The sequence below is a fragment of the Python bivittatus genome, unplaced genomic scaffold, assembly GCF_059951505.1.
Source record: "Python bivittatus isolate LINGU-HERP-01145 unplaced genomic scaffold, Pbiv_v1 ctg000960_np1212, whole genome shotgun sequence".
Taxonomy (NCBI): domain Eukaryota; kingdom Metazoa; phylum Chordata; class Lepidosauria; order Squamata; family Pythonidae; genus Python; species Python bivittatus.
The window spans coordinates 5,195,288-5,218,680 of record NW_028277124.1 but is presented as its reverse complement, the minus strand read 5'-3'; the positions used below and the strand labels follow the sequence as shown (position 1 = coordinate 5,218,680).

General features: G+C 37.9%; 1 protein-coding gene across 1 annotated transcript; it reads right to left on the bottom strand.

Annotated features, from left to right (window-relative positions):
* Nucleotides 1-4,551: 4,551 nt before the first annotated feature.
* SRD5A1 (steroid 5 alpha-reductase 1) lies at nt 4,552-21,331 on the bottom strand. Its single transcript, XM_007434901.3, has 5 exons — nt 20,754-21,331; nt 13,561-13,727; nt 11,717-11,818; nt 9,305-9,455; nt 4,552-4,791 (listed from the first exon to the last, which is right to left on the bottom strand). Exons 1-5 carry the CDS (start codon nt 21,098-21,100, stop codon nt 4,725-4,727), a joined length of 834 nt encoding a protein of 277 aa, XP_007434963.1. The 5' UTR covers nt 21,101-21,331; the 3' UTR covers nt 4,552-4,724.
* Nucleotides 21,332-23,393: the final 2,062 nt, after the last annotated feature.

Genomic DNA, 23,393 nt, shown 5'->3' with positions numbered 1-23,393 from the left:
TATCCCCACTACAGAAATATTTCTTCTCTTGGTTGGATTTTCATTATTTTTGAGGACTTTTAAAGTGCATTGTACTGGATTTGAAGGATTGAAATAAGAACATGCAATCTGGAAGTTTTAATGTTTTGTAGGAAGTTTTCTACACTTTTAGGAGACTATTTTTATCTACATTTTACTTTTGCTTTTAAAAAGGAAGATTTTTATATAAGTGTTTTCTCGTGGAATTGAAAGTGATCTATTTGTAGATGCTGTGGGAAAGTTTTGGTTTGGCGATTTTCTCAAGTTATGATTGGTTGCAGATTTGACCTTCCCTTGCTTTGTTGCTAGCTGTGAGAAAGTTTTGGTCTGCTCGTTTTTCTAAGCTGTGATTGGTTGCTGATTTGGCCCCCCCTCATCTTGCTGTTTGTTGTGGCTATCCAGTTACGTTTGCATTTGAGAAATATTATTTTTGGCCACAAGTGTCAGGTTTAGCCAGCACGGCACTGCTAGGAACTTGCCCAGCCGCACTGAGTCAGCTCTACCACCCGCTCGCAAGCTGGGGGAAAAAAGAGGAAGTGAAAGGCGCGGCTGATTACAAGCCACCTGCGCCCACTTAACAGGAAAACCGCAGAGCGGAAGTTTTGTATCCACTCTGATTAACTGTGAGCGCCGAGACAAAGGACTAAGCCACGGCCCGCGGGAAGAAAGGACCCAGAGGAAACACGATGACGCCAGCAGGGCAGAGTGATTAAGGGACAATGGGAACTGGCTGAACCTGCTATTGGAGTAGCAGGGGGGGATTACCGGGGCAGTTGGTAATCTGCAATCTGCAATATGTAACTTAGCAACGGGGCAAAGTGCGGGAAGGGGAGAACTATAAACTGTATCATGAGATGTGCCAAGCCAGTCCTGGCTTTGTTTATAACTGCTGCGTTACACTTGAGTAAGCTTCTTTGTTGAACACGTGTCACAAGAGTTTCTCTAGACAAACGGGGTAAACCTTACAACAAGAGGGAGCAAAAGTATTAAATCAGAAATTATCGAAAGGAAGAAACATTTTTTCTCCTTTTTTAAATTTTTAAGTAAGGGGAAAAAGAAAAAGAAATAAATAGCCACCAGAAAGCATATAAGTGGTGGGTCTGGTGAACTTAACTGGATGAAAGGCATGTTTGAAGAATATACTCTTAAAATCACACAAACCATTATCCAAAGTGTTAACCAAATATTTGACTTCAGATTTGCTGATCTTGACAAAAGGCTTGACCAAAAATTCGACAAAATTGAAAAGGAACTGGAAGAAGGAAACAAAAAAGTTAATGATTCGTTAGAAAGTAAAAGGGACAGAGAGTTGGATAAAGCTGCATTACTGGAACTGAGACATATAGAATTTTGTTTAAGATCCAGGGAAATTCCTGAGATTAAAGAAGAAAACTTAATAAATATGATGGATAAAATAGAGAACATTCTTTGTATAAATTCTAAGCATGAAATTGTATATGGTAAGCCAAGAGATGTGTTGGTCTTCCAAGTACACTTTGATTCTAAACTTAACACCGAAAATATGGATATAACTGTGCCTAAAGAAATACTAGTAAGGATTTTAAGGAAGGGAAAGAATTATGCTGTTTTGACAGATGTTTTGAAAAAGAATAAAATTCTCTTTCGTTGGGAAAAATTAGAAGGGATAGGGTGAACTAAATTTTAAAATAAAAGAATAGTTAGAGTTAGAAGGCTTTATATGTTATTGGTTTACTTATATGCAACTGTTTGAACGTTTTAAGTTGGATAAAAAGAATTATAGATTTGCTAATGAAATAATTTACTTTGAGATGCAACTTTGTATAAATGATGAATATATTATTGTTAAAATGTATAAGATGTCGTTATAGAATCTGGAAGATGAACAAGTCAAGAAAGATGGAAGGATCCACAAATACCTACAGCGGAAGAATGGACTATTAAACTAATGGACTTGGCTCAAATGACAAAATTAACAGCATTAATAAGAGATAATATCATTTCTAAATTTGTCTCCTCATGGGAACCCTTCTTAGATTACATGCTTGTATGGGAAAAAAATGAAAGTTTTTTGATTGTGGGTTTTAATATTTAGGTGGTTTGTGTTGATAGAAATAATGTGAATTTGGATTAATTAGTGGTAAGAGATTTAACTTTTTCTTAATTTGTATTTATATCTGTATGGGAGATAATTGGAAGTCACTTTCCATTTTATCTTTCTATCTATCTTCACTATTTTAGTTTTCGTCATTAGGAGTTGATCTTTTGTTCCTCTGCTGTTTAGGTGGTTTCCTTTCTGCTTAGATGGAAAAAGCTTGTTTTCACCTAGATGCTCTTGGACTGTATCAGCTACCACGCCAATTAGCAATTTGAAAGTTTTTGGTAAGTGGGTATCTGGCCTGTAGTTGCCTGGTACTGCCCCTTTTTTTGGATCCTTCATTATCAGGTAGGTTTTGCCAGATGTTAACCAATCTTCAATTTCACCTCCTTGCAGTATGTTTTTAAACTGCTTGACAATGAGTGGGTGCAGACCAGTCAGATGTTTCAACCAAAAACCATACAGTTCATCTTCACCTGGTGCTGACCAATTCTTGATCTTCCTTGGCCTTTTCTCCATAATTTCTGTTCTGTTTCAAGGTAGCAAACACAGTTGCCAGAAGCAGATAACAGAAGATGAGTTGTAAACCAAGACTTAACAAAGTACCGTTTACAGTCCAAGAAGTTAAAGAGTAGTCTAGTTACATTGCCAAAAGTCAGAAAGCCAAATTGGGTAGTCAGCCAGTCCAGAAGTCAGGAATTCAAGAACAAGTCGCCCTCAAGAACTCACAAGACATGAGCTAGGTTTTCAAATGGTTGTTTCCAACAAAGAGTGAAGGCAAAGCAAGCTACAATTGCTCTGGCTGCAATTATTCAGGCCTCACCCTTTGCCTTGCAAGGATTCTCCTTGATTGACACTGCTCTGCTCGCCTCTGCATGGATCTGGATCTGGGGCTTGGGGGTCGTGCCTCATCATATGATTGCTGATTTTTTATTCTTGTCCACCTCCTTTATCCAAGCTGCATTATTGTTGTATTTTTTGGGTTGTGCCATAGCTATGCCCAGAACTGCACTATTTCTTCTTTGTCAGGTGATAATTGGTTCATTGCAGTCTCTCCAGTGATGGTTTGGTAGAAACGTTTTTGATTCAACTGAAATTGGAGATTCTGCCTACAGTGTGCAATTCAAGCTTTGTATCTGCTGATCTTTTTGGCTACAGCTGTTATAGGCTGTTTTATTATTTCCAGTGCTTCTTTGATCTTCCTTGTTTCTAGGTGATATTTCTTGATCAGGTATTCTTTGGTCTTCTTGTTCTTCAGCTTATTTTCTTTCATCTGTTCTAGCTTGCTTGCATCTGATCTTAGCCTGCTGATCTTATTTTCCAACCTGATCTTCCATTTTGGTGGTGCACTGTTTGGCTTTTTTTCTTGTTTTTTGATTTTGCATCCAGTGTATTTAGTTATAACTGCAGCCATGCTGTACATTAGTTGGTTTGTTTCTTGCAGTGAGCTGGTGCTTGTATTTGATATTACAGTATTGCCATCTTTTAACACTTGTACTAGCTGTTTCTTTGTAACAAGCTTCAATGCAGGCAACCTTAATCTGTTGTTTTTGTGCTGTTCTAGATGCTCAGTTATTCTTTCTTTCAATTCTTCTTGTTTTTTAGTTAGAGGGCTTTGTTCTTTATGAAGAGAAGGAAAAGGAGAGGGTGCCTGGTTTGGGAATGAAAATGATTCAGTAGCTATGCTGGCTTCCTCTACTGTCAACTCCCCCTGGTTTGCTTCTACAGTCTGAGCTACTTCTGGCAAGGCTTCAGTTTCTTTGCCCTGGGCAGACCTTTGTAGTTCTTCCAATTCTATTTCTGTGAACACTTTATTTCATATTATAAATCAACTTTGATCTGGTAGCCTCTGTTCTGTTCTATTTGATTCTGGATGTTGTTCTTTCCAGAAGTGGTGCATTCTTTTCAGATATCCTCTTACTGTTGGACTTGATTTGTAATAGCAGATCATTATTTCTTTGTTTTCAGTCTTTGTATATTTGCGACAGGTAAACAACTTTTCTTCCAGTAGTCCTGTAGCTGCTAGTCCTGGTTGCTCAGCCAACAGTCCTGAGTCCTGTAGCCCACTTGTCACCAGATGCCCAGGAACTAGAACACCTAACACGGTCCTTGCTGACCTGGGTATAGGTTTCGATAAATTACATCTCACCATATTGTTTATGGGAGAGACACTCTTCGTCTGGCTCCTCTGATGAGACCTGCCCAGTATGGTTGAACCTCTGGCATAGCTCTCATCCTCCTTGTAGCACGCAAGTTCCACAACCACATCAAGGTAGATGATGATGATTATTTAAATTTAATATAGCCACCCACTCCAGTGGACAATCTATCTTCAGATCTATGTTCTGGGATCAGATATGCCTTTCTAAATCATGTTTATAATAGCATGAGCCCTCTCTGCTTATGCTATCAAAATTCAGTAACTAATTACTAATAATCAACACCAGAGTTTTCTGTTGCTTTTAGATTTATTTCAATACGAAAAAAACAGAATTAATCATTGTCTCATCATTCGATCATATTAGCACTGAGATAAATTTCCCTAGAAGTACCTATAAAAGCCCTTTTAGCTAACCTTTTCCCCCCAAATTGTAGTACATTATTCAAAATTCAGAGTTTGACAGAGAGTTCAGAACACAAATGGAATTACAATTTTCCTGGAACGTGGATAGTCTTCAAACTTGTTGAGATACCATCTGAAGAAGAAAAAAAAGTAAGTGAACACATGGTTTGACCCAGACATATCAAAATGTTAAGAAATGTAAATAAGTGTATTTTTTTCACATTATGTGTGTGACTTTATGACAGAATGTTTCTTACCAGTAACTAACATCAGCATCAAAAACTTAGCACATAGTTCTTTAAAAGCAAATTAAATGGTACCAACTTATTTAAGAACCTGAAATTATGATGATTTTCAATTTACGTTGTTCCTTTCTACCTACAGTATATGACATTCAAAAGGGCTAACAGTCAAACAAAATACAAGCAAGCAAAAACCAGTATAAACCACTAAAATCATCCTTTTAAAAAGACCTGACTGACAAGAAAGGTTACTTCTGAAGGTAGGAAAAGTTGGGTCTTACAGATCTAGCATGATACACTATGGACTAACTAAGCAGGCAGAGCCAGGAGTGACTAATCTCAATCAGGTCTTTGTGATACACACCAGGTCATCATTTTCAATCGAGATAACAGGTACTTTGCAAGTAGCGGCCTTAGCATTATAACCTACAATCTTGAGGCTGAAAAAGCTACATTCAGTCTTATTATGACAACCTTGTTTAGGGTGGAACCTGAAAAGAGGGACGCAATCTATGCCCTCCTTTGTCTGCAGTTACAAGACTGAATTTCCCTGCTGTAGCTACTCTAGTCACTCATGCAAAATACATCCAAACGTTGTAAAGAAATCAGTTTATAAGCATCTTGAAAACACATGTTGGGCTGAGAGAATTTGCATTAAATGTGTAAATGACAAAAAATGGAAAGAATGCCAAATGTCTCCAAAGACAGGAATACAAGCTAAAGTGGCTTTCATAAAATGGAATATTAAGCCCAAACTAAAGAAATGAAATCTAAGAAATTTCAAATATTTCGATTAAGCTTGCCAAAATATAAGATATGTAACATAAGGATACTTGACCTGACAATAAAGTATGTGAAAAGAATATATTTACCTAACAGAAAGCTGAAGTGTTTCTCCCAAATAATTACATAAGTGGGGAGGGATTATACCTAATTTGCTGAGATGAGAAGATTCTGTTAACTGTTGAAAACAGTAGTTTGAGTATGTATGAGAAAATGAGTAATATAGGTAGATGCAGGATCAATTAATTTTGTAAATGGGGGTATCTCATTTTACAGACAAGTTTATTTTAATAAAAAGATTAATTCAATTAATTATTTTAATTTGTCCTGGTCTATCCTTCGGGAGTGTGGCTTCTGCACATCTATGAGGAGGGGAGAATTTCCAGGTTTCCTTTTCTTTAGCGTTGGCATTCCTTATTTGACAATATGCAGGGAAGGGAGGTTAGATTGACTTAAAGTCAGATCTGAGGGAATGCAGTAGGACTATAATTAAGTTATAAGACAGCAATGTGATGACTTGTATTAATTTGCCATATATTTTTCAATTCTCAATTGGAGTGTTGTAAAAGTTCTAGGTGTTATGGTTATGAAAAATGGTTTCAGAATTTGTTAACCAAGTGAACTTATGTGTAAAGACTGAAGGAACTGGATATATTTAACTCAAAGTAGAGAAAGCAAGGGATAGACATAACAAAACCTCAGAGGGAAAAATTCGATCCGGTGGGCCTAACCCACAGTTTTTGCTAAACATAAGGAAAAATATATTTGAGAAATTTTACAACAGAACATCCAGAAGCTTTAGAAAAGCTGGTATAAAATGTGGCAGCTAGGGTACTATGAGAGCCAGTTTGGTATAGCGATTAAAGGAGCTGGGTTTGACACCAGAAGATTGAGAGTTTTAATCCTACCTTAGGCACAAAGCTAGCTAGATGTCTTTGGGGCAGGCACACTCACACAGCCTTAGGAACAAGGCAATGGCAAACTACTTCTGAAAATGTTGCCCAGAAAACTGTAGGGACTTGTCCAGGCAGTCGCTGGGAGTCAATATTGACTTGAAGACACAAAGAAAAAAAAAGCTACTGATCAATACACAATATCAGAGAGCTGGAGAACAGTCTCTTTGAGGTATGGACATATCCAGTTATTAAAACTGGCAGCGGAGATTCTCTTAATAACGCCAATGTTTTCCAAGACCCCTCTATTGGGCCTATGGAAGATGGCCTTCTCCATATTGCTCCCAAACTATGGAATGCACTGTTTGGACATTCCGTTTAGCTCCTCAAGTGTTTCCACTTTGAAGAAAGAAATTGACATTCAGGAGTTAAGAAGCGGTACTAATAATAATTTTAGCTGCTTTATTTGGCTTTAATTGTTTACCCTTTGAGTGTTTGCTACTTTCAGTGTCCTTTAAATAGAAAGATTATAGATAAACCAGAATAAATAAGAAAAACTAAACAATGAAGTTGAGTGCCTAATTGGACATCAGTTCGCTTTAGCTCTAAATTTCCTACATTTCAAGCAGGGAATTTGATTAGAAGATTTAAAAGCCACCTTCAAACTCTGCAACCTAATTCACAAATTGCACTAAGCCAAATTGGGGGAGAGGGGGGTATTGTTGGGTTTTTTTACTTTGGTTTAGCATGTTATGTACTGTATACTGTATCTATGATTGTAATTCATAAACCCCAGTTTCCAGTATAACATATTATAGGAATTTAATCAATTGTGATTTATTCAATAAACTATAGTTAAATAAACTGTGGATCAGTGATACCTATGAAGTTATGACAGAAAGCATCCTGTGTTAAGATGGTACCTTATAAATAAAATATAAATACATTGTAATTTTACATAAAACTTGTTTTTAATAAACCTATGCCAGAAAATTTATTTAGTTAACAGATATTGTTCTAGAGTTATAGACTGTACTCTCTCAGCAGCTGTATATAGCTTTCACTTTTTCCATCTTCACAAAGGAATCAAGATCAGTCAAGCTTTTCAAACTGAATTAATACATTAATTGCTTTTATTGGATTTTGACCCTTTCTATTGTATTCTTTACTGCTAGTTGCCTTGAGTACTATATTGGTAGAAAACATATATGAATTAAATTATTATTATTATTATTATTATTATTATTATTATTATTATTAAATTTTTATCCCACTTTTTTTGGAAAAATAATTAAATGGAGTTGTACAAGCTTAGAAAATATTTCAGAAAAAGTGCTTCAGAACTTGTATGAGTATGTACCCCCGCTATTTATTAAAATATCCCTGCACCCTTGAAAAAAAGATGTGACTTCTTTAATGAGTTGAAACATGAAAGCAGCCCAACATCAATGGAACTCTGAAAAGCAGAAGCATCTTTTTTCCAGCTCTTGTGAAAGCCTGAAAAGAAGAATAACTGCTTTAAAGAATAGCAGAAAGGTACTAGTCTAGCATGAGATCCAAAGTGCTTCTTCCAAATCATTTTGAAGCTTATACAGCCCTGATAAACTGGAAGTGTCATTTAAAAACCTGCTTATTTTGTAGCAGGAAAAACATTATAAGAAGCCTCAAAAGCTCAGATATTAAAAAAGTAAATAAACCTGGGGTGAATGGATGAATCTTTATTACCGCCAAAGGCCAGAGATAGAAGGTATAACTGAAAACAACTAAAAAAAATAATTAAATAAAAGTAGAATAATACAATAATAGTGGATATAAAAATATGTTACAACTGGTGTATTATATGATACTTGCAAAGATGTGTATTTTTGGTGTTAGCCAGGAGATGATTGCTCAGTTCTCAAACATCTAAAATTATAGAATATACTCCAATAGAGAGAGCTGGAAAATCGATTTAAATTAGATCCTTCTGAAATTTTAGAAGATGGATGGCAAATCATTCTAAATCTGGTTCACATTTCTTTCATATGTTTCTGAAGAAATCCATTTTTCCCACATTAAATGCACAGATGAAAAAAAAAAAACTAACAAATTTCACAAGGTAATTTAATGCCTGTCTTTTGATTATTTTAAAAATATCTACAGGGAAAACTTAAAGTCTGGTTGCTTGGCAAGCTTGTTTCTATACGTTGAAAATGGGGCCACATACGTATATCTGACAATCAGTGAAACATGATTTACGCTCCTACTCCTTGAAGGGACTTTTTATGGATAAAAGATTACTTATTTTCCATACAATATCCATGGAAGGGGCAGCACATCATCCCTGTCTCACCGTTTCTAGGGACATGTTGTGAGCCTATTTACAATCTATCTCAAAGATTCATTCAAGTGTATGGATTCTGAAAGAGAATTACATTCCTACTGGTATATATGGACGAATCAGGCAAGTTCACCTTGAAATGTTAGGAGAGAACTTCCTTGCAGATGAACTAAATTACATGGTATTTTTAAGATAATTAATGTTCTTTATTAAGAAATACTTTTAATAAAAAATGTAATTTTCAAAACTAAGCAACATACTTATATGAATCAATGTTTAAAATTGGACAGTAAATATAATGTCTACAAGAAAAACAACTTCAGGATATATATGCACCAAATATTTATGACAACCATCATATAAACTCAAATGAACATTCAAGAGAAATTAAGATTTTGGAAAACTCACTGATGATGCGTATATGCTCGGCTTCCTAATACTAATAATGTGTTGATGGCAAAAGCTTTACTTTCTAGCGTCCTGCAGGCAAGAGCAAATCCACACCACTCAACAATCTCCCCAAAGTAGTTAGCTCCAGTTATGTATTCAAACATTCCTCCTACAGAAAAAAGAAAAAGTAGAATGATTGACTTAACAAGTAAAGTTCAATATGTTTCAACAAATATAAACTTGGAAGTGTCTTGAATATTTTCCAACCACATCTGTAATAATGAATGTGCTATATTGATATCAAATAAATCAAGGAAATTATTCAACACCACCCTTTTCAAGCATTAGATCCTTGAAAGAAGGGAACCATTCCTTCAAAACAAAAGAAATAATCATAAGATTATTGTTTTGATGTTAGAAGTTCAAGACAAAATCTCAATTCCTAGTTTTGGGGTACTGCCCTTTTAAAATGGAATAGATTAATTCTGTTGGCAGCTAGTTTTGCCAGTTGGAACTGTATTTTAGTGTTGGGAAGAGGATTTTTCCCCCTTTTTTGGCTTTATCCTCTGTCTTAGGAAACATAACCCTTCACTGTTTTAACGGGTTACCAACCAAACCCTCAGACAAAAGAGCAACTATTAGATGTAGTTAGGAGATGTATTTCAACATTTTGCGTTTGTTGTCTCTGCTTTTTTCCCATCTGCTGCATCATTCTTCACCAATCCCGCTCCAATAAAACCCTGAACTCCAGAATGGTATAAATGAGTGGAAAACTAGGCAGTTTGTCACTAGTTCCTAGGTAATAAAATCCTCCTTGTGCCTACCATTTAACCTTCTACCTGCAAAGCGATGAAGGAAAAACCTAACTAAAATCATCTTGGTCAAACCAGGAGTGAGCTGTTGTTTTTTCACAGCTAAACCAGGGAAACACAAGGCCTCATTATATTCTAGACTAGTCTTTCAAGGAGCCAATAGCAGGCAGGGCCACTGAAGCCTTGAATTTGTCAGATACGTTCCAGGTTTTCTTCACTGACTGCCATGAAAAATACCATGAAATATACTGGCCAAAAACTTTTCTGATAGAACAAATAAAGCAGGACACAAACATTGAGATTTTCAGGGGAAAATATGGCAACGAGAAAAAATTCTCACTAAATTGTGGGATTCAACATCTGAATAGCCTCTTCTCTACTAACAGATAAAGGCTATCTTGTTTAGAAGGTTGATGAATATCCCTCACGGTTTGTTGGGGGAAGTATTTTAATATATCCCTATTTTACCTGCATTTTTTGCAACTCCATCTTTAGTTTATGTGGATTGTCGCTTTTATTGTACTACAGCAATATATATTGTTTTGAGAGCATTTTCTGATAAAAATTGCATTTTAATATGGATAAAACAAACAAGTTTTCTCTTAGTTAACAGTACCTTTAAGAAATGACGTATTAGTTCACGCATCTTATAATGCAGATTGATTTTGGCTTGCCACCTAAGCCAATCCAATTACTGTGATTTGTATGCCTTAGTTTATAACAAATTACGTGGATCTAGTCAATTATTGCTTATTCAGCAAACCATGGTGTAGTGTTATGTGTGAATCCAGCCATACTGAACATACTCTGAATACACCCATCTCTTTAATAACATCCAAATAAGTTTGCATCATACATTTTGGAAGGAACTGGAGTTACAGGACAAGGATTATCCAATATTCCACCTATTTGTGTTATGGGTAATTCTTGGAAAATGTGTAGCCTCATCTATTAAACCTGCATTATATTGAAAATATTGGTGTGAATATAATGAGCTCAAGAGAGATTTCAACTCTTTTTTCAGCGCCAGACTGTGAATTTGCTATCTTATGTGACAAGGTAGCCAGGAACAAGGAAACTGTATTTTGCCTGTACCTCTCTATAGCCATTAACTGGAGTTGAAAAAACATTCCAGAAGATGGCAATGGAAAACAAGTTCTGTACTGTTTCCAAGAAAATTTACATGGAAGTTCAATAAGTTTATGGTGATCTCAGTCAGCATGTTCTAAAAAAGGGTTGGTTGCACTCAGCTGACCATAGCTGATCTAGAAAGCTAAGCAGAGTTCTGGTTAGCACTTGGATCAAGGATCATCTGGGAAATCCAAGTCTGTATGATAGATTGGGACACTGAAATATCATGCCAGAAGGCGGCAATGGCAAACCATTTTCATATCATGCCAGGAAAACAACACAGATGTATCTATCTAGGTCACAAAGAATTAAGATTAAATCAAAGGTGATTCTACTTAGCAAACATAATAACATTTTCCATTTATTTAATCAACTCCTGTAATAATCACAGTTAAAAAGAAAACTCTGGTTCAAGGTTTGAGGCTCTGGCAAGCAATAATTAGAATATTTCAAAGCAAATTTTAAATTTAACATTTGCAGCACTTACCTCTTGGGATTTTATATCCAGTCTCCCCTGGTTTTCTTAGGTTTCTCAAAATATGATCAGAATGCACGTTAATCAGGAGACCACCTAACCAGCCTGCAATCCCTGGAATAATCATATTAAAACACTGGCTTGAAAATTAAAGCTTTAAAAAAAAACATAGGTAGTCAATAAGTAACACGTGCATATGCTGAAGAAAGTGGTTCATTGCTCTGTATTGGCTTTATTCAATCTGGAGAGATTTCTCTGTACAGAGCTACTATGCAGTTACGAAATTAACTCTGTTCTGATTAATAATCAAAACTGATTATGGGTAACTCAGAATGGATGACATGCCTGCAAACTTCATCCAATAGTACCAGATATTGATGAGATTAGAGCCATTTGCTTGTTTTCCCATGCCAGTTTGGCAGAGATATAAAAAACCAGAGATTTCTGTAGTGAGGTTTTTTCAGAACCAGCACTCCAGGCACACAGAAATCAATACAGATTGCCATCTAAGTAGCATGAAAAATGGTAGTTACTCTGAGAATATGGATGAGAATTCATGGAGAATTTTTTTTAATGAAATAAGATGAGCAAATAGTTTGTAAGCAAATTTGTTATGACTTAGGCTTTGCAGACTAAGGCCATTTCATAAGAAGCATAAAATTGCAGGATACAGGACAAATCCACACAGCTTCCTTGCCCCAAAGCAAGAATAGACCACTAACTATTTTCCAAGCAAGCTTCCACCTGTATCTCAGAATCCCCCTGCAGCTGAGACAGCCTTAAGGTACTACAAGCTGGAAATGGGAACACTATGTGACTGAGATTTGGGCACTTTGCAACCCGCAGGTGTTTATGACTGCTGCAGCATCCTGTGGTCACACAATCACCATTTGTGCACTTCACAGCCGGCTTCCAACAAGCAAATTCAAAGGAGAAGCTTCCGTAAAATTGCGAATTGCAGTTGTGTGATCTTTCGCTTAATTATCAAGTCACTTAGCGACAGAGTTGTCAGTCCCAGCTGTGGTCATTAAGCAAGGACTACCCATAGTTTAGAGTTCCCACATTGTTCCCCACAATTAAACCCCTTTTTCAAACTCCAGCATTTCAGCAGGACTTATTTACTGGCTACATCTTTTTTTTTTTTTTATCCTGCCTTTATTATTTTTATAAATAACTCAAAGTGGCGAACATACCTAATACTCCTTCCTCCTCCTATTTTCCCCATAACAATCCTGTGAAATGGGCTGGGCTGAGAGAGAGTGATTGGCCCAAAGTCACCCAGCTGGCTTTCATGCCTAAGGCAGGCCTAGAACTCAGTCTCCTAGTTTCTAGGCCAGCACCTTCACCACTAAACCAAACTGGCTCTCTTAAAATAAAATTTAATTTTACAATAAAATCTTGGCTAAACAATGCTGACTACCATTAGATGGTAGCTAAGAGATACAACCCCCCTGCCCCCCACAACTCTTTGCTCACTGGGTGACTTAGACTGCTTATTCTCTTTCAACAAAGCCAACTTCAGAGGGTTGTTGTAGGGCCAAAATTAGGGTAGACTGCCATGTAAGCCATCTTGAGTGGGTCAGAAATATAAAAATGAAGAAATAACGTTGGGAAAAAGTATGTTTTTGCTACATGTTCTGACCATTCAAATAGCTAACAAAAATATGAATCGCTTCTTTCTCTAGGACTTCTTTTTCACTAGTAAGTGGGATGCAGCACTCAAGAAGGTACCATTTCAGCTTGAACAAAAGAAAAAACACAGCTTAACACAGAGAGAGAATTTAAACTCTTCAGGGTAAGAAACAAAGATCAATTGTTAACAATCTGACATATACGTGCTATTTAAACTGACTCACCAAGAATGAAATGTGGTTCTGTTAACCAGTTGGAAGAGAATTCTGCATAATTACTTAAACTCCGGCCTTGTAAATACCCATTATATAAACAGAATACAAATGCTAACACAAATGTAGGAAATGGTGTTGGCTTTCCTCCACGAATTAAGAAAGGAAAGATGAATGATCTGGAATATGAAAAATAAAATTTTGATTTAATTTTGAACACTACAGAAATATACAATAATTCACAGACATTTGCACATGTATATTTTCAATAGCAAAACTCTATCCTTAGATCGTTTTTCCATTACAAAAAGCTCAAGAGGGAATACTAATAGTAAATACACATGCATGCACGCACACACATATCTTGTACTAATATTTAAGTGTTTAAAGTTTGTAGGGCATATTGCTCACAATAGCAAGGATTAGGCATTATAAATCATTCTGTTTCAGTTGTTTAATGAGTACTGTGTTAAAAAGATAAACACAGCAAAAAGTTATTGCAGGATCAAAGTGAGAAAGGGAAAAGTTACTTGTCATTTGCAGGCTCATGACTAAATATATTCTTTTTGGATGAAAAAAATCCCTCATCTCAGCCCCCCAGGCGCGTTTAATAACTTGTCAGCAGTAGCTACAGTAGTAGTAATACTGTCGAAGTGTTGATACACCTAGCCAAATTTGAATGGAAGAAAATGAGGACAGGAGGGAACACAAGGCTGTTAGTATCACATTGCCTACAAGGATCAAGCAATGCACATTGATGCTAGGGATTTTGAACAAACGATGCAATATCCTTAGGGTTACCGCTTCATATACTCAACTGCTGTTTCTCAGCAACAGTGAGTTCAGAACTAAGGACTCTATGATATAAATTATTTAGGGGCATTGAAAAACAAATTTGCAGTTTGTCTAGGTTAACTTTGGATGGCCTATACTATTTCACAAGTAAATTAATATATCCCTTTATAGTTCCTGAAAGTACTGGTGCTATACAATGGGTGGGCAATATGTTGGTACTCAGAAGCAGCACTTAGCTTTTTTTTTTTTTTTTTTAGGAGGGCTAAGTTATAGTAGCTGGTGTAATGATGTAAAATGGGCAGTCCTGCTCTAGGAAGGAGGCAATGGCAAACCACTTCCGAAACACCTTGCCTTGAAAACTGCAGGGACTCGTCCAGGCAGTCGCCGCAGAATCGGTCACGATTGAGTGCGGATAAAAAAAAAACGTTTAGAACAAGGAACAATACAAAAAACACAATCAATGCAAAACAAAGGAACAAAGATGGCAGAGAAAACAAACCCAGATGGGAACAAGGAAAAGGAAGAAAAGGGGAGTCAATCATCCTCACCCTATGTCTTCAGGGCCCTTCAAAATGCCAGTAGGGCGGGGGCCATTCAAATCTCAGGGGAACCTCATTCCAGAGGGCAGATGCTGCTACAAAGAAGGTGCACTTCCGGGAGATGGCATTGTTCAATCAATGAAACCCAGAACACACCAACCTTGCCAGATTGAACTGGCCAGGCAGATACTATGCGGAGACAGGCAACATCCACGTAAATAGAGGCGAGACTTCCTATCTTTTCCTAGACTTGTGGGGTATTTAAAACTACGTTAAATCAATTTTAAGACTTACCTTAGAGTTTTTGTGTGTCCTGCCTCAAGATGGTGGGCAATTAGCATTGAGGGAAGAGACTTAGGGACTGCCAAAAAGAGCTCTGAGAGCCAAAAGGCCTCAGAATATTCACCGTTAAGTATACTTACAAATAGATTTATTGGAATTCATTGCAAAGTACTTTCTCTGGTCTTCTGATTGGTAATCAAATATATAAAAAACTGATGATGTTCTGCTGGACTGCATATATAGCACAGTCAAGCAGAACAAAAATGTGATTTTGTTACTGATTGTTAGCCTGCTAAAATTGTTCCATGCATTTTAGAGATATATTAAAATATAAGAATCCAACTCTGGCAGTAAGATATATCATGAAAATTATCTTTCTTCCCAGTGATTGTTTTTCTTTACATTGGGTACTTTACCCTATTTATTTACTATATACTTATTATATTTTTATAATAAAATATATAAAAGTATATTTACTATATACTTATTATTTTTCCCTTTCATTTTTTAAAAACCTGCTAACTGGAAACAATGCAGTAGTCAGCAACCTCTTTCAAATCTATCAGACACATTTAAGTTGAATTCACAAAACATTCCAAGTCAAAGGGTGATTTGCTTTTTCACAGCTTAGCTTGTATTGAACCCTGCTCCTGTCATTTATAAACGACTTAAGACACAAAATATTGTGTGGATCCAGCTAATTGCAACTTATTCAATAAAATATGGTTAAAACATGGCTTAAAATTTGGCATTAGTGTAATTTATTTCTCTTTAGTATCTCTCTTTTCTTTTTAGTAAATAAAGTTTGTTAGCTATTTCAGACTTCTAGTCCAAAATTATAGCCCAGTTTTAGGTCAAATATTTTTACATTATCTCCAAATATTGATCCTCAAAATGTCACGGACACAGGTCAGTTTGTTGTTCCCTGCTATGTTCTTGTTTTCACAGAACATTCTTTCAGGAAATTAAAGGTTCCAGGCACACAGTGCTAGTAGAGATTTCATTCACTTTGTAATAACATCACTAGTGGTTTATAAATATTAATAATTATCATGCTTACTATACAAACACTCCATTAGGCACTTGTGTTATTTCTTTAGGGAGACAGCAAACATCTTAAGACAATTACAAGAAGTCAAACTCCCCTCTCTATGTAGCTATGTTTTGCCTTATAGGATAGATCATATTTTATTTCCTTTATAAATAACTAATTTATAATCAATTTAACAATAATACAGAGTATTAGACACCACCTAATAGCTACAGTATCTTCAAAACATTATTATCTAATATTCAATTAAGTAAAACAATGAACCATTAATTTAGAGATGCATAAATTTGTACATTGCCTACTCAGGAGTAAATCTAATTAAATTCAGTCGTTTACATTCTCCGAAAACTTTTTATACGATTGCAATCAGTCCCAAAACTGATTTCAGATTTTTCTACCATTTCTACCTGTGGGACTGGGTGTGGATGATAGAGATTGCAATCTAAAAGAGATGGAGGATATTAAGTTTGGAAGGTTGCCTTAATATTTGGATGTTTCATATATTTCATAAATACAACTTTCCTTATTTATTGTAAGCTTTCTAAAATAAAATACAACTGATTAAGAATTTTAGTTTCCTTTTCTTTCTTTGTATTTGTATGATTTTTTTAGCTGAAAATATTGGACAAAAGTGAAAGGAATGATACAAAGGTTCCAAGACAGTAAAATGGATTGTGACCTACAAGAATTAGGCGATATTTATTAAGTTTGGGGTACCACAAGTTCTTTTACTACTGGTACAAAAGATTAACATAGCTACCTCTCCTGAAAATGAGTTACCATATTTTTCCGACTATAAGACGATACTTTTTTCTAAAATCCTTACGCTAAAAATTGAAGGGTGTCTTATTCAAGGAAGTAAGCCGAGGAGAGAACCACGCAGTTGCAAAACTGCCCATACTTTGTCTCTGCAAACAGGCTTCTTCCTATTGCTAGCCTCCAATCATGAGTGAAATAGCTTGACTCTGCAAAGAGACTTCCTCCAGTCACAAGCTTTATGTAACTGACATCAGCTGATGCTGAACAAATCAATTGGAGGAAGTCTGTTTGCAGAGACAAGCTATCAGCAGTTTCACTCGTGATTGAACGTAATCAGTTATGCAAAAGAGCATGGAAATAGAGCTGCAGAGAGATGGTTTGGATCTCCTCCCACTGAGTGTATCAGGTAAATGTTTTTTTTGTTTTTGTTTTTTATCTGCACTCAGTCGTTACCGACTCTGCAGTGACTGCTTTTGGACAAGTCCTTTGCAGTTTTCAAGGCAAGGTGTTTCGGAAGTGGTTTGCCAGTGCCTCCTTCCTGGAGCAGAGCCCAGCTGGCGAGCGCAGGAGGCAGGGTTTCCGTTGCTTCGTGCCTTTTTTGGGCGAGCGCGGCTTCCGCGCTACCAGCAACTGCTCATGATTCCTTTTGCAAGGCGCCGCCAGCATTTTTCCTCCCACCGGAGTGAGAGTACCCATTTATCTACTCACGTAAGTTTTCGAACTGTTGGGATGACAGGAACTGGGGGAGGAAGCAGGAGCTCACTCTGCTACGCGAAGGCTGGGCTTGAACCACTGAAGTGACCATTTCTGGCCAGCAACTTTCAGCGTCATAAAGCCGCTGCGCCACTGCATCCCCTCAGGTAAATGTTATCTAATTACTAAATAAAAATGTGTTCTGCACTATCTTTAAAATATTGATTTCTTAATTTTGGGTTGGAAAAGTGGGGGTCAGCTTGTACATGGGGGCATCTTATTGATGGAAAAATATGGTACTTTCACACTGTGGTATCAACAACAAATAATGCAAGAAATACAAATCAGAATGAGAGCAAGGAAGAAGGAATGGAAATGTTTACTTATTCAAGCTAAATTAATCCAGAATACATAATTCTTTGTTCCATATCACCACCGTGGATATGGATTATTCTCAAGTTTCAACAAGTTTTCTTGTTATCCAACTTCATTTTGAGTTGGGAGAGCAAATCACCTCCCTAATAGATACAGTATTAGGATTTGTGCAACTGGTTTATTCTAACTTCTGTAATCATAGATACCACTGATCATTAATATTGTGCCTTTATACAATTATAGATCAATCTATTGATAATTTCTAGTTCCATCTAAATTCAATATAAACATTTTAGAGCATTAACAGAGGAGAAATGGGAAAATTTATAAGAGGCAGAAGAATGTTGTCATAAAATTACAAATAGAGGAACTGTGTACAGAAATGGATCAAAGCAAAACAAACAAGAAAATTCTTGGCTGCCAAAAAGGAGATGATGGGGTCACTGAGGTTTCTAAGGGTATGACTTGTTCTCTATAATCCAGAGAATTTACATTACAAAAAAGACAATGTAAGAGAGAACTGGACAAACCTGGGAAAACTAAGCTTAGCAACATTAGGAAAGATGTTTGTGATTGTGGATATACTACCCAAGTCCTGACAACTGAGAAATCCACCATACCTTGAAGAAAGGCCTTCTCTTATATATGAGCAATCGGATATGAGCATCAATAGTGAAAATTATTAATTATATATTTAGTTTAGTTGCACAAAACTTAGGTATTGGTCTTATGCCTGGGTTGTTCCATATCCCTCTCTACTGTACTCACTATGCAGCACAATCAGGGAAGCCTCTATAGGAGGATAAATTCAGACAAACTCTGTGCATAACAATTTTGATTACAATGGTATGCGTTCTTAACACTGTAATTATTCAGAAGTAAAATTACTTCCTGGAATGTTTTTCTATATCACTGTGTCAAGAATACCGTTTTCTGCTCTTGAATAACTCTGAAGAATGCAGGAGAATTGGCATGGTATTTTTTTTTTTTTTTTTTACTATGTGCCATCTTTAAAGGGTCTTGTAGGGAAATAAATGATCTTGTAGGCAGCTATTGTAGAATTTCATTCAATTGTGCTGATGGAAAACATTACAGTTGGCATTCCTTTCTGTAACTGCTTTACCCTAGTTCAAAAGCTGAACCTCATAAATTGTGTGCTCAGAACCATAAATGACAGGGAGAGCTTTATCATAGGTATGAAAAAGGAATTAGGAGATCCTGGTTCAGACACAGCAAACTATGATGGTGATAACGGAAAGGTTTTTCCAAATGCATGATTAATAGGATGAGCAGATTTTAAAAAGGGGGGGGGCTTTTCTAATTAAGAACATTTTGATGCTTGAGACAAGAAATACAAAAATATCATTCTTCATATGTGCAATACTGAGAATGAACTGAAATGTAAAATTTTATCAGAGAGCCAGCTATATGGTTGCCATAACTCTTATAAACTGCACCTGGTGCTTAGAGTACTATGGTTTCAAATTATGCCACTGCATTGAGGATATCATTCCTTTTAGTACAGAGCCGTATCAATTCCTGTGGTACAAAACTGTTTATGGTCAATTACAGATAAAAGCTATGTCTCTGTTGATGATTAAGTTCATCTCTGGACTTTACGTTTTTTTAGTTTTGAAGAATAAACTGACAATGACAAAGAAAAAGTACATGGACAGTAAATTTAATCAAGAGGAAAGGCATGATCCTATTCCACTCAACTAAGAGTGATTTAGCTCCTGGTGTTTAGCCTGACACTTTCAGCCCTGCCCAAACCTACCTCTGAAAAATATGCTGTCAAAACTACTGTTTTGAAATTTTGTCTAATTGGCCAGAGCCCTACTGGTAGCTCCTCAGAAGTGAGACCCACTGACTTCAACAAATCAATGCATAATATGCTGCTATAGCCATACTATCTGGTCCTTTTATGTGAAAGTGATCTCTACAAACTTAATTAACCAGTCCTGTTCCGGGTTAAACCTCATTCAAAGGTAACCTCTAAAAAAAGCAGGAATTCCTTTGAAAAATAGGTTTCTTCAGGTTGTATGCCCCAGAACTCAAGCGTTCAAGGAGAGGCTAAGAGAAAAAAATAAAGTTCACTCCAACACAGCCAATTTTCTCAAGTAAACTCTGACTCTTGATCATTTTTTTAAAAAAATTAACAGGTTTTGCAGCCTAAAAATTTTTGGAAACCTCTCCCTTAAAGAATATCCCAATCATAGCAATGGCACAATTCTTTTTGGGAGAAGTAACTGAAAGTTATAAAGAGCAATCTCTTGCCTTTTTGCAGACGATTGGCAAAAGGGGGAGAAAACAAAAAGAAAACATGCTGCTGATATTACTACAGCTGCAACTATATTCAAGTATTAGTGAGGATTAAAAGAAAGGAAAAGCAAGTTAGTTTCTAATGAATAAAAATCTGTAAGCATGAATACTTGCAAGACCTGAAGGGGGAAGGGGGAAGGGGGAACATCTCTTTCTCCCCGTTTTGTTCCTGAACAGAACAGAGCCTGAGGACAGACTCGGTAAAACTCAAAAGCTAACCCCGCTGTAGATGGGCCGCCCCAATCAGCCCAGATCGCGTCTGAATGTGTTAAGAGATGCCACCTGCGAAGACACCAGGGCTCTTTCCCTTTGCACCTGCTCAGCCAGTCACCCGCCTCTTCGAGTGCAAGGCAGGAGGCTGGCGTCCCCCGCTCCCCAGTCCCGCCAACCTGTAAAAGTAGTGGACGAGGAAGAGTCCCAGCAGAATCCGGTTGGGCCAGAAGCTGAGGCGGGCACCGCCGCTACAGAGCACGAGCAGCAAAGGGAAGAGAAAGGAAGGCGCTTCTTGCACCATCCAGGCCAAGGTGGCAGGAACCGGGCGGCCGCGAGAGGCTGAATAGTAGCGGCCATACGGTGCCGCGGCTCGGTGGAGGACAAGCGCCACAGCCACAATTAGGAAGACCACAATCCCGTAGCTCATAAGCTTCAGCAGCCGCTCCTCCTGCGGGCCGGAGACGCGCTGCCAGAAAGCTCTCGAGCACAGCAAGTTGCTCGCGAGCACCGCCGCCGACTCCATCGCCCCGAAGAGAAACCGCGTTGAAGAAAGCGCTGTCGCCGTCCGGCTTTTTACTCGGCACACCGGCCGCGCTGGAAGATAAGGACCAGCCGTCTCCGCCTCGACCTGTCCACGCAGGTCTAGCAAAGGCGTTCCGGGCGTGACTTAAGGACCGGCGGCGATCAGGAAGAGAGAGCCGGGGCGGGAGGGGGCGACCAGTAGCAGCGTCATAAAGGGAGCAAGACGTCGGGAAAACCCGGCTCACGGGGCGGAACGTATCTTCGGAACGTGACAAAGATAACGATCCAATCGGGGTCGGCCCAGGCCGTAAGAGTTTGATGCCCGCTTTCTTCCCGTTCCACTGGCAGAATCCCGCCGATGAATTGCTCGTGCCTCTTCCTCTGAGTTCTGCCGCATCTACAGAAAAGCAAGACCTCAACACCTCGCATTACCTTCTTGCTGTTGCTCAGGCTCTGTAAGAAGGGAAGATTTAGCCCACGGTGCTACCTAGAGGCAAACCTTGAGCAGCTGTCTCTTTCTGCTTGCTAATATTCTACATTATGAATACTGAATATTATCTAATATTCAGTAGTGCAGCCACTCACTGAAATCGCACCCACCTCACTCCCACTTTTCTTCGTCTGATAGGAAAGTAGTGCGGATTGCGTCCATCGATTGTCCCTACTACACAGCGGGAAAAGGGTCCCCTTTTATCCGGATGACCCTGCTAAATCCAGTCCTCCGGGCTTGTGTTGTCCAAAGGAAGAGGATGAGTGAGCAGGTAGCGTTTTGCAGAAGCAAAGAAAATGTTAGAACCTGAAGCCATTTGCACCTATCACTTGCTTAGTACTGCCTGGAGAGCAAAACAGGATAGGTGAGTGTGCAACATTAGCTTGCGGTTGCTTACTTGCTCACCATTTCTCTTTAAGATAGGAGATAGGTCTATACTTTCTACTTGGCTCATCACCTATGGTAAACCACACACTGCTTCCTTCCCACACTGCTTGTTTTCCTCACCCACCCATGTTTTTCAGCTTTGATTCAAAACTGTTGCTTTCCAACCTGAGCTGTCTTAAGCCTTCAATGGAGGTGGTCTCCACTGCTTCATTGTGATGTAGTGCAGCCACAGCTCTGATGGCTGCGGTGCCTGACGTGCCCCTCCTTGCCAATGGCCGGGTCACTGCCCTGTGTATCTTTCTTGGCTTCAGGGCTGCTATGTTTGCCACATTTATTTTATAATCTTGTAGTAATGATGGCACATTAAGTCAATGAGCTATCCTGACCCCAGGAGTTCGTGCTCCACTCCACCTTTACATGTCCTGGTGGGTACCCTTTTGGTTTCTGCCAAGGTGGGTGAAGCATTATTCCCAGCTCACAGTACTGCAAAGCTTCTCCTTCCCTCTGTAGTGCGAGATCCACAAGATAATGTCCCACAAAAATCAGCTAATGATCAGGGTGGTGTAATTTATGATTAAAGGTTCGCCTAAAAGTCAATCTCGATCCCATCATTGGAGGGGGAAATGACTAATTCCAGGATGATTGGAAGCAAACTATTTACATCTCCAGCACAAACAATGCATGACTATCACAGAATCTACATGTGTTAACCAATTATGTCTTGTAAATAGAGATAGTAAGCAAGTAGCACAATTCTGGGTCATGTCCTTTTTTTTTTTTTTTAATGCGTTCAAGTCAGTTTTTGACTCTGAGTGACTGCCTGCACAAGTCCCTGCAGCTTTCTTGGCACTGTTTTCGGAAGTGCTTTGCCATTGCCTCCTTCCTAGGGTTGAGAGAGGGTAACTGGCTCAAGGTCACCCAGCTGGCTTTGTGCAAGGCAGAACTAGAGCCCATGGTCTCCTTGTTTCTAGGCTGATGCCTTAACCACTACACCAAATTTGGTCTACATTTAATAACACTTTTTATTATTAACCTATAAAATCCTACTTCAATGAGCACAACGTTGGGACTCATCCAAGGGCACCGTAATGGATTATAAACTCTAATCATGAATTAAATTCTGCTGTTGAATGAATAATGGAGGAAAGGACTGCGGTCTCTCGATAAGAACAGGGAGAAGCTTAACAATACAGTTAAAAGTTTCTCATGAGAAAAGAATAAATCATCTTGAAAATTATGATATTGAATGCACCAAACATTCAGAGGTCTGCTGAAAAGGAATAACAATACCTACAGGGTTCTTCATAAAGGAACAATCTATGTTTTCTGAATATTCCGTACTATGCAGAGCTGGATCAATGTTTGAGGCAATATCGGAAAACATTTCTGTTAGATTTTCACATCAGCCAGAATATAA

Coding starts and splice junctions, on each gene's coding strand:
- SRD5A1 (XM_007434901.3), bottom strand. CDS start 21,100: ATGGAGTCGGCGGCGGTGCTCGCGAGCAACTTGCTGTGCTCGAGAGCT. Junction 13,728..20,753: donor CTCGTCCACTACTTTTACAG/GTTGGCGGGACT, acceptor TTCATATTCCAG/ATCATTCATCTTTCCTTTCT. Junction 4,792..9,304: donor CGAGCATATACGCATCATCA/GTGAGTTTTCCA, acceptor TTTCTTCTTCAG/ATGGTATCTCAACAAGTTTG.